Source organism: Mytilus galloprovincialis, chromosome 14 (genome assembly GCF_965363235.1).
Source record: "Mytilus galloprovincialis chromosome 14, xbMytGall1.hap1.1, whole genome shotgun sequence".
Classification (NCBI taxonomy): Eukaryota; Metazoa; Mollusca; class Bivalvia; order Mytilida; family Mytilidae; genus Mytilus; species Mytilus galloprovincialis.
In genome coordinates this window covers 29,947,782-29,960,039 of record NC_134851.1, presented here as the reverse complement: position 1 = coordinate 29,960,039, position 12,258 = coordinate 29,947,782, and the positions used below count along the sequence as shown (strand labels likewise).

General features: G+C 32.5%; 1 protein-coding gene across 5 annotated transcripts in view; it reads right to left on the bottom strand.

Moving 5' to 3' along the window:
* Positions 1 to 12,258, bottom strand: part of LOC143058226 (neurabin-1-like) — a 53,195-nt gene that overhangs the window by 20,863 nt on the left and 20,074 nt on the right. For all 5 annotated transcript variants that reach the window (XM_076231699.1, XM_076231703.1, XM_076231702.1 and 2 more), the window contains 8 exons: positions 11,844 to 11,976; positions 11,095 to 11,215; positions 4,716 to 4,820; positions 3,359 to 3,605; positions 2,451 to 2,753; positions 1,472 to 1,525; positions 892 to 1,020; positions 278 to 399 (listed from right to left, as the gene is read on the bottom strand). In XM_076231699.1, coding sequence (XP_076087814.1) covers positions 278 to 399; positions 892 to 1,020; positions 1,472 to 1,525; positions 2,451 to 2,753; positions 3,359 to 3,605; positions 4,716 to 4,820; positions 11,095 to 11,215; positions 11,844 to 11,976 — 1,214 coding nt within the window. The remainder of the gene's footprint in view (positions 1 to 277; positions 400 to 891; positions 1,021 to 1,471; positions 1,526 to 2,450; positions 2,754 to 3,358; positions 3,606 to 4,715; positions 4,821 to 11,094; positions 11,216 to 11,843; positions 11,977 to 12,258) is intronic.

Here is a 12,258-nt window from a genome sequence, read left to right as displayed (position 1 = left end):
TGCGTATGGGAAAGGAGCTCACTTCTCAACTCAATCTAGGTTACAGTCTATGAGGGTGAAATTTTAAAAAATAAACCAAGTTTATTTGTTTTTAATTGTTTTTTTTTATATATATAATTTGTATGCTAAAAAACTCTTTACTATTCAGAACAGATTTGGTGTGAAAACACAACACAATAAGAATTTTACAAAAAATAGCCCAATTGCATGAAAAAGTAGAAAAAAATATAAATCTCTGAATCCTTTTTTAAGTTGTAAGTGTTTGTTAAGATTTTACCTGGATTGATATTCTTTTATCAACTTCTTAGCTTTATGATATTTCTTTTCTAGGGCTGTAAAGTCACCCTTCATTTTCTTCTCTAATGCAATATACTGGCCTTGTGATCCCTCTAATAAATCCTGAAGAAATAAATACAGAGATTGTAAAATGCTATGACAAAAAAATAAGTAAAACACTAACACTATTCTTTTTCTAATGTTATATTGACAAAATTTCATAAGCATTCAATATTACACAATACAAGAATAAAGATATGTGGTATGATTGCCAATGATACAACTGACCACCAGAGTTCAAAAGAAGTGAATATGAACAACCATAGACCACTGTACAGCCTTTCAACAATGAGAAAAACCAAAATTGTAAAGTTGGCTTCAAAAAGACCCTCACAAGTATACATCTGCATGCAAGTTGATATGACATAGACTTCTATTGCTATTACGTCCCAGTTTTAGCATTATAAATTATTTGATACAGTTTCTTCTTTCAATCTAAAAATTATAACAATTCTTATTTACCAATGAAATCTTTTCAAATAGTTTTATGCATTTTCAATTTATTGTTAACAATTTTAAAAACTCATTCATTTTCAAAATATACATCATCTATACCTGATACTGATTTATCTCTTTTCTATTGGCCAACATCTTTTTCTCTAGTTCCCGTAATCTGTAAGCCATGTCTTCTGATTTCTTCTGGTACTCCTTTTTCTCATTCTGTACACTCTCCATCTGTATTAACTGTAAAACAACACCCATTTAAAATACACTTTATCACTTTTTTTTCTGCTATTACTGTACAAAACAAAGGTTGTTGTAAAATTTTGATGTCACAAAAGAACATGTCTAACACCACAAATAAAAAGTGGTTGTTCTGTGACGTCAATAGTTAAAGTGGTGCAGATTCTTGGTTAAATGTCACAGACTTCCAAATAGTGGCAAATCTATTCTTTTCTGTACCCTTTCCATCATACTTTTAAATGATTCATTATTTGAAAAAAAAACATTTGAGTACGATTTCCAATTTTATTCCATCAGCATTTTACATTTTTCTGTGTACAACTTCTAATCATATTTTTCCAGCATTTGCCTTTTTCATTTTAACTCTTTCAAGTCATTCAGCTTCTTGTTTGTTTGTTCAGTTTGCATTTTGTTTGCTTGGTTATTTAAATATAAGTATAGTTTTACTTACCTTGGCCTTTAATTTGGCTATTTCTGCTTCATTTACAGCATTCTTATACTGGGCCTGAAAGGAAAGAATGTATGCTTGTAAAAACTAATAACTACTATTTTATTATGACCAATAAAACAAGTAAGGTACAATACAGTTTTTAACAGATGTCATCCAAAACAGATCACCACAATTTTTTGAACATAATAGGCAAATAAAATTGAGAATGGAAATGGGGAATGTGCCAAAGAGACAACAACCCTACCATAGAGCACACAACAGAAGAAGGTCACCAACAGGTCTTCAATGCAACGAGAAATTCTCGCACCCGGAGGCGTCCTTCAGCTGGCCCCTAAACAAATATATACTAGTTCAGTGATAATGAACACCATACTAAACTCCAAATTGTACACAAGAAACTAAAAGTTAAAATAATACAAGACTAACAAAGGCCAGAAGCTCCTGACTTGGGACAGGCGCAAATAATAATATGAATTGTAAATTTGTTGTATATAAATAGATTTTTTGTAATGTAATTATGACCTCTGACAGGAAATTCTAGTTTTGATTGAATTGATACAATTAGTATGCTAACAATAGCAACTGTCAATACATTTTAGTATATCAAATTTATGTGCTTATAATTATATATGGTAATCTAAATTTCCTCCTTTGTGTTTTGTATGGAAAGGCAGTTGTACAATCTATAGTTTTGTGCAAGCGCAATGGAAATTTATTTAGGGCTATTACATTTAAATGGATGTGGGAGGGAAGAAAGGGACTTTCAAAATATAACTACAACGAAGAAGCATTTTTTAGATAATTTTGCATAATGGTAATAATCACATGCTAAAAAAGACCAATGGATCACATTAAATATTTAACCATCCCTTCCTACCCTCCCACATACGTTTTAATGGAATAGCCCTTATGTTTTTCTGTTATTCCAGATGATTCCTCCATCTAGTTTTTCACATGTGTAAATTTTCCCTTTTCGTACCTCTTTTAATTTAATGAACATAGCCTGAGATTCCATATCAGGTGATACATCTTCACTGCTGCTTTCTGGGAGGTCAAATACTTCTATCACTGGTTTCCTGTCCTCATCTGGTGACCCTACACTGTTATCATTACTGGAAGGTATTGACATTGGAGTTGCCTCCCCTGCAGCTATTTCCTCTGTGGTTTCCATGGTGCTGGAAACATCCTCCTCTTGCTGTACCATTTCCTCTTCTTCATCCTCGTCATCATATTCTTCATTGTGATTGGTGATTTCTAGTTGGTAATCCCCAGAACATTCATCCTGAAATAATTAAAAGGCTATGATCTTTAATTTTTTTTATGTTATAAACCCCCTGAAATAACTAATTCTGAATCCGGACTGGTTACTGTTAACTATACTGATGCATATACAAACATGGCTGATGTTTTATATTTTTTTAAGTCAATGAGTTGCAACTTTACCACAAATTTGTTCTTTTTGTAACAACATTTGTATACAACATTTGTCCCCACATCTAATATAAGCAAATATTTTAAATCAATCAATATATTAACCCCTTTTTTCTTGAAATCTAAAAGAATACCAAATACTTCATTTTTCATAAAAATTCATATTTTGTATACTTCCACATTCCCAAGCTAAACCTTTTTTTAATTTTCAAAATCCCTCATGTGAGCCTCAGAGTGATTGTCTTATGTAATATCTTAATGTTTTTGTTATATTGCAAATTTGACAGATCTTTTATAGTTCCTTTTTAATACATCCACACATTTTCTTTAAATCGGGGCACCTGTCCATTGTGGAAAATTGTATTTTGACCTTGAGCTGTGTATGACTATTTGTGTTACTTAGTTCGCATCTCATGACATGTACTTCACAAATTTATACTCATATTTGTTTCTTACCGAATCGTCTTCTACCTCCTCTTCATCTTCATCATCATCGTCCAACTCTCTACCCGACTCAGACATGTGACGTTGATGGTCCCGTTCCATGACAGCATCTCTAGGTGTTATACTATCTTGTAGCTGCACTAATCGGTCATGTTCAAGCCTCTTCATTTCTTCTCTACGGCGATCCTGTTCTAGAGACTGTTGTATGAGACGAGCTACTTCACTTTTACTTGGATCTTTATCTCGACCAATCATAAACCTTAATTAGGGAAAAGACAAATTCATTTCAAGAAATTACATTGCAATATGGAACAAACCTTTACTTGGTATGTTCCATGAAAAGCAAACATCATGACTACAGCTGATACGCAAAAATTTCAGAAACATATATCTATTGAATTTCAACAAGACTGCCATGTACTTTTATAAATCATTATTCCATAAGGGTTTTGCTTATTGTTGAAGGCTATGTGTGACCTATACAGTGTTTACATCCTTATCCATTTGTCATCAAATATACAATATCACATACATTTTTATATTTACTGTTTTTTCCTATTATATTTTCTTTGAAGGTTTGTGTGTTACAAGTAGCAGAGTTGTAGACATCAATACAATGGTATCAAATAGCCTAGAAATTCCAGTTCTTGTTCTCTCATTGGAAGCAGGATTAGTTTTAACTGTTTATGTATGTGTGACACCCATCAAACTTCATCATTAAATCATAAGGGGTTGGGGAGAAATACACTTACTTAACAGTCCCTGTTGTATTCCCGAGTACAGAAGCAGCATAGGCCTGTGTGACACCCACCAAACTTTATCACTATAGACAAGGGGAGGGGGGGGGGGGGGGGGTATAAACTTACTTGACAGTCCCTGTTGTATTTCTGAGTACAGAAGCAGCATAGGCCTGTGTGACACCCACCAAACTTTATCACTATAGACAAGGGGAGGGGGGGGGGTATAAACTTACTTGACAGTTCCTGTTGTATTTCTGAGTACAGAAGCAGCATAGGCCTGTGTGACACCCACCAAACTTTATCTCTATAGACAAGGGGGGTATAAACTTACTTAACAGTCCCTGTTGTATTTCTGAGTACAGAAGCAGAATAGGCCTGTGTGACACCCACCAAACTTTATCACTATAGACAAGGGGGGTATAAACTTACTTGACAGTCCCTGTTGTATTTCTGAGTACAGAAGCAGAATAGGCCTGTGTGACACCCACCAAACTTTATCACTATAGACAAGGGGAGGGGGGTATAAACTTACTTAACAGTCCCTGTTGTATTTCTGAGTACAGAAGCAGCATAGGCCTGTGTGACACCCACCAAACTTTATCACTATAGACAAGGGGGTATAAACTTACTTGACAGTCCCTGTTGTATTTCTGAGTACAGAAGCAGCATAGGCCTGTGTGACACCCACCAAACTTTTACCATCCACTTCTATTATCTGATCATTAACCTGGATCCTGAAAAAAAAATGATTATACAATAAATTATGGTATATTTTTGATTGTGTTTAAATATTAGCTATATATAATTGAGGTAAGAGTTGGAAGAAAGAACCACCAACCTTCACCAAATAAATGGCAATCCTTGACAAATGATATCAGAATTGAATAAATCCTGAAAGGAACATGGTGCAAATTTCACAACCTCAGGGTTGACAGGCTAGCCTACAGATCAATGGAATTAAAATAATTGAACTTAAAACTCATTCATCATGCCCACATATGCCAATAATAAACTCATCATAGATACCAGGACTAAATTAAGTATAGACGTGTGTTTCGTCTACAAAAGACTCATCAGTGATGATCGAATCCAAAAAAGTTCAAAAGGTCAAATCAATTCCGAAGTTGAAGAGCATTGAGAACTAAAATTCCTAAAAGTTTTGCCAAATACAGCTAAGGTAATCTATGTCTGAGGTAAAAAAGCTTTACTATTTCAAAAAATTCAAAAATAAATGATATACCTGTTTATGCAGTCTTCTCATGAAAAAAATTAAAAGATAATTTCAAGTAGATGCACATCTCACAATGCATAAAGAATAAAGAAAACATTTGGAGAGTATTTGTGGACAGATACATCATTTATACTGGTTTCCTGTCTTACTGGATTTATCAATCATCTACATATCATCTCTTCAACACTGGTTTTATTGGTATCTTTTCACTTTCCTCCTTGAAGTGAGACATGGTATGTTTAAAGAGGTGTTAATTTAGAGAGGAAGATTTTATCAAGTTTATGAGTTTAACAAGTAAAAGCTGGCAGAAGAATCCATCTTTCACCTGTCTTTAAAGTTTTAAATTACTGTAAGTCTATTAATCCCCTAAACAGTTTCATATTTCTGATGACCATGTCCTAGGTTACACTTTAAAATATTTTGGTTTGCCTTCTTTTCTTCTTTCGGCCAAGAGAAATTGAAGTGTCAGATTTTTTTAGTCTTCATGCCTATCTGATTAAGAAAAAACTTATCACATGTTTTGAGTAGGCAGCTATTTTCTGGGTAGGTAGTGTTAGGGCAAACAAGCGTGTTCTTTTTTATGACCCTATCCTCATCTCTAGTAATTATCTTCATTGCCTACCAAAGAGATTTTGCACTTTCTCTGTTATTATTTTTACCTGCTCTATATAAAAGTCGTTATTTACAAAGAAATGATATATTTTGTCTAACTGCCAGATTATTTCCACAACACAAGGGATTGTTGATTGCTTCAATCAGTGAATGAAATTAAAGAAATTGTACAAATCATCTATAGATGGAATCTGCATTTAATGAGTAAACCTTCCCGGTCTCTCACAGCTGGTGGATAATAACCAATTCATTAATCTAAATTCTCAACTGACAAACTATATTGCTATCTATACTATGTTGTCAGATGAAGGTGCAACAAAAGCAAAACTCTACTTGATGAACACATGAAATGTTCCTCACTTTCAAATTAAAGATATTTAATTAAAATTTATGACATTTAATGCATAATTTGTTGTGGTTTGTTTTATTGTGTTTCAGGTTGTGAGCTGCCTGGATATACAGTGGTGGATCCAGAACTTTTTTTATAAAAAAAGGGGGGGTCCGACTGACTGCCATAAGAGGGGGACCCTAGCAATGCTTCGGTGATTCCCTATATAATCAGACAAAAATTCCCAACAAAAGGAGTGAGCATGCCTCCAGAAATCCACCTTTGATATATATTACTTCTGAGTTTCATGTGCAGGTTTTTTTCTATTGTCTTTACTCATATCTAGGATTCTTAGTCTATGTGTACATCAAATTTTTAATTTATTTTAGAGATATCCCAACATATTATACTTTTGTAAGACTAAATTTTCCAGACCCTACTAACTATTCTCTGATTATCTTTGCAAAGGTAGATCTAGGTAAGGGAGGGCTGTATTCCGCCCCCTCCCCCCCCCCCCCCCCCTTGTTAAAAATATGTTTGATTAGATAGGGAATCACTGAAGCATAACTTAGCGGGCCACCTCTTATAAAAAATTCTGGATCTGCACTGCTAATGACCAGTTGAAATTATTTGTGACATGATACATGTATTTTATTAATATTCTCTTTCTTTCTTAGGCTAAAAAAAGTATTAAACTTGTTTAATCAATTAAATAATTAAGGTTAACAAGTAATTTGGAAGAAAATAGTAATTCTTTTGTACCCTTCTAACAACAGTTTACTGTGAAAACATTGTGTACTTACATATATTTGATTATTTTAGCACTAAAGAACATGAATAAAGGAGTGATAGCTAAAACAAAAGTTATATTTCAAAGATATGTACATCTTTCATCATGCTGAAACAGACATTCAAAAACCATTTAGCTTATGTAATGCTTCATGTGAAATATGCACTGAACAATTTACTTAATTATCACACCTTAGAGGTGCCTTTGGGAAAAAACAATTTATTTAAGTTTGATGTCCCTGAATTAATCTTACTTAATATCTGATAATTTTATTGACCTTTATTTACTTAAGGGAACATTACAATTTACAGTAGGAATGTGAATCAGGGTAAGGTAAGGATTAGTTTTGAGTCTACACAGGTGAGCTCGAGGGTAAGGTTTAGGGCAAGGGGTTAGGTACATTTTTTGTAAGTATAGCAATTTAGTTTAGTAAATGAAGGCCATCATCTGTTCAATGACAGTTTCAAAATTTTGGTTAAGAGAACAATGGAATAGTTCAAAATGAAATGCCTTTTTAAAACTAAAGGAAAAGTTATAGGTACTAGTTCTAGAATTTTTTGTTCATTTTATTTATGAAAGTCATAAGTTCTTGATCTCTATTAAGTTTATACTTTATATCAAACTGATTCTTATTATATGTTATAACTTTAATCTGATAACTGACAAGGGAACTTAATATTATCAAGTCTTTCACTTATAATCATACACTTCTAACACATCTGTCCCCTAGCTAGAGATGGGACAGAAAAAATTAATCAGCCAATAAAAATAAAGAACTTACCTTAGAAATAATTACATAAAAGTCTGTATTTTATACATTTGTTCCAACTTGCAGTTTTTTTTTTTATCCAACTTGGCAAACTCAAAAGTTATAATCTCTCAAACAACAGATATATAAACTACAATCCCTTAGAATGCAATGCAATCGTATGCTGCTGCAAGTAAGGGGAGCTAAATCAACAAACACATAATCTGCCTTCCAAAAGATATTAATTATGTATCAAACCTAAGGAAATGTTAGTACAGCTACTACTATAATAAACATGTCTTTTTTTTATATAAGAACACAATATACAACTTTGTTTACATAGCACATCCATTTACAGGTTACATGCACCATGCATGCAGGCTCATAAAGGGGAAATCTAGTGCCAAATTTTCATTGTACAAATGGTCATATCAAACCTGCCCTTCAAATCAAAATCATTTTTTTTCCAAAACACAAACTTGACAGGTTTGTATAAAATATATTATATTGGCTATTTTAAGCATGGTAAAATGAGGGATTGATACATCATTTGTCTTGAAACCTTTCAGAAGTTACACTCAGAACACTTATCTGTAATATAATTCTCAGTCACTACATATTTTCCATACTATCTGTCAAGATGTCTGATTTGACCATGTCCTCTTACTACATGCTTCTTGATTTATTCTTCTTACAGAACAGCAATTATTTGTTTAAAATTTTTCAGCAAGTCTTTAGGTCAGACAATACATTGTTGCCTTAGAAATTTGTTAGAGAGGATAGGATTTATGAATTTGATAGACACTTTCTTTACATAGCAATAGGGACTTTAAATTGGATTCCACTGATGTAAATGGGGCACCACCAAGCACAAAACATCACGAGAAGCAACATAACAACTTACTAGACTGGCTATGGAGGTCTTACTCATTGACACCTCACAAAAGTGATAAGGTCACCTTTTTACAAAGTACTTAATCCTTTCAGTGCCTAAATAACATCTATTTAATCTAGCAGCAACAGATAATTTGAGGTTCAAACCAGGTCAAAGACATTTTCAACCAATCCTAACCTCTTATCATAACAACAGGTGATTTCTGTTTCATTAGAGATGATCAACCAGGTCCTCTACATGTTAGCAACTTTATAGAGTTTAATTTCTATTTGTAAAATTTTGATAGAGATCCAATTTTCTGCTTGAAATTGTACAATTAAGAAGGATGTCTAAAATTGCATTGAAAAAACAAGAATGTGTCCATAGTACACAGATGCCCAACTTGCACTATCATTTTCTATGTTCAGTGGACCGTGAAATTTGGATAATAACTCTTTCTTGGCATTAAAATTAAAAAGATCATATCACAGGAAACAAGTGCTCTAAGTTTCAAGTTGTTGGACTTCAACTTCATCAAACACTACCTTGACCAAAAACTTTAACCTGAAGCGGGACAGACAGACAAACAGACATACGAACGGACACAGACCAGAAAATATAATGCCCCTCTACTATCGTAGGTGGGGTATAAAAATGATAAAGCAAAAATGCATTTTGGCTAACACAACTTGTTTTTTTTTTATACACAACCCATCATTGACAGTCAAGATCTATTAAAATGCAAAAAAAAAATCACTAGCAAAACCCCAAACTGTGTTTTTAATGTCCATGATTGAGTTGTCAGGACCATTCTTATTCTCAAGTGTCACATTCATGTACATCAAAACAGTGGATATTAATTTAAAATTTGTAACTTTACAAAGTAAAAAAATATATAAAAATATTAAAAAACACAAAATGTCATTAAAACTGCTACAGGCAGATATATGTATATGCACACAAAAATGTCAACATTCCAAAAATGTTTTTATCACATTTATTAAAATTAAATATAACTTATTATCACTTATCTTTATAAATGCTTATATTATATCTTTTGTACATAAGTTGTGAATTTACATACTATATCTACACTTCCTTAAGTGTAAAACTATGTCCTAAGAGAATACCTGAGATATTTACACCTGTCGTAGTATCAAACACATCAATTTTACACATGTCTTAGATGTAACTCGATGACCTTAATCTCGACCTCAACAAAGCTTTGTAAAACTATGTCCTAAGAGAATACCCAAGATATTTACACCTGTCCTACTATCAAACTCATCAATTTTACACATGTCTTAGGTGTAACTCAATGACCTAAATCTTAACCTCAACTAAGCTCCAAAGAGAATACCCAAGATATTTACACCTGTCATAGTATCAAGCACATCAATTTTACACATGTCTAAGGTGAAACTCAATGACCTAGATCATGACCTCAACAAAGCTTTGTAAAACTATGTCCTAAGAGAATACCTTAGATATTTACAACTGTCGTAGTATCAAACACATCAATTTTACACATGTCTTAGGTGTAACTCAATGACCTAAATTCTTACCTCAACAAAGCTTTGAATTACAGAACCCAACTCCCATCTGGCTTATTTGAGTCAATAAAACTTTTGAAGTTAAGAACTATAAATTAGTTGCAACGTATATCAAATACACTTATCAAGATTATTTGATGATAAAAAGACTTAAGAGAGGATAAATAATGTAGAGAATTTAATTTATATGTTACAGACTGAAACATATTTCAATAAAGTTTATTTAATGGTTTTTCACATAAAAAACATAAAACAGCTGATAAATGAATGTGCACTAGACAATAAATCTCATAAAATAAGGAAAATAAATAAATTTAAATGCATAGTTGAAACAGTTCATTTATAACTGCTTTTGGTTTTCAATTTGCTAAAAAGTGTTTACATTGTGTAGTTTTAGTGGTACACATTATGAGCTGCATTGGATTTTCAATTTACTGAGAAGTGTTGATGCGTACATTGTGTAGGTTTAGTGGTATACATGATACCCGTAGCCAGGGGGGTCGGACGAACCCCCCCCCCCCCCCCCCCTTGAAAACAAATTAGCACTGTTAAAGTTAACGTTCTGTTCGAATAGTGACTGTTAAAGTAGAGTTCGTGAGTCCAAATAACTCCCCCTTGAAAATTCCTGGCTACGGGCCTGTACATTAATATATTAGCTGCGTTAGATAAAAATCAACCTTCTGCAAGTGCACGTTTACATGTATGTGTATTACACTTGAATTGGTTTTGAAACAATCAAATACCAAAAAAGAAGAATTTAGGTCTGTTTTGTATTGTTTTTGATAACAACTCAATTTTAAAATAGGTTTTCATAGACATTTTTCCATATACGGGGTTGGATAAAAACAACATCAGCGGTTATCTTAACTAACCTTCCATCCTTTTGTGCTGCCCCTCCTTCTGTTAATGTTTTAATGAAAATCCCTAATTTTTCTACCCCAGAATCTGCTCCAACTCCCATTCCAATAATACTAAGGCCAAGGCCTTCTGGACCTGAAAAATCAAATAAATAGTAACTCTGAAATCTGAATATTGATTCTTAATTTCATAATCAACAAAAACTCTTCATGTAGCATTATTAAATTGATTTACTTTGACTAGTTTAAATATTATTGTCTTCAACATGGTTTATATTAATTTTATGTATTTTAGTTTTTCTATTAATTTCTAAGAAAAAATTCAAAAATGGTGTTGCATTATGGGAACATCACTTTTTTTAGAGATCTGAATGAATCCTATCATTACAAGGACATAGAGACAGAATATAATTCACAAGGAAGTAAAAATTTATTTATTATTTAGGTCTCAGACATTAAATGTGATGTCTAAGTTAATCAATCATTGGAATAATGTGACAATTTTCAAATACAGGTAGAGCAGATATGTTATACCTTTGACAATGCTTCACAATTTTCAAATGTATACTTTCTTTTGAAGAATTCAATTCAATTCAATTAACAACTTCTAATATATATGAAATACATATTGGCTTGGCTAAAATCAAAACAAATGTTTTGTAAAAATTTCAGCAAAAAGAGTTTCATCTATTTGCCAAATATACAAACTTTTGCATTTTTTACATTTTAAAAGAGTTTGAAACCATAGCAAAAGAAATACTGACCTTTCATAAGGTCAACAGGGAATACATCCATCTTTTCCACCCTCTTTTCAAGTTCATATTCCGCAGAAGCTGCCACTGGATCTACATCTTCGTTTCTCCTGTCGTATTCCTCTGTGGAAAATGTCGGAAATACCTGGAAATTAGGGGTAAATAATTGTACAGACATTTCTATAGTCATTTCAACATATCTTTGAAACTGATAAAAATATCTAAAAACATTCAATTAGGTTAATTTTATTTTCAGCTTCCTTGATATAAACAATATAATATAAGTATTACTTCCTCTACATATCAGATAAATTCCAAAGTAACCAATTAAAAAAAACCTTTGATTTATCTCCCTTTGATTGACAAATGACAAACAGTTGACATAAAAAGTAAGTACTGTATATTTGATGAAAATCTTAGGGTCTAT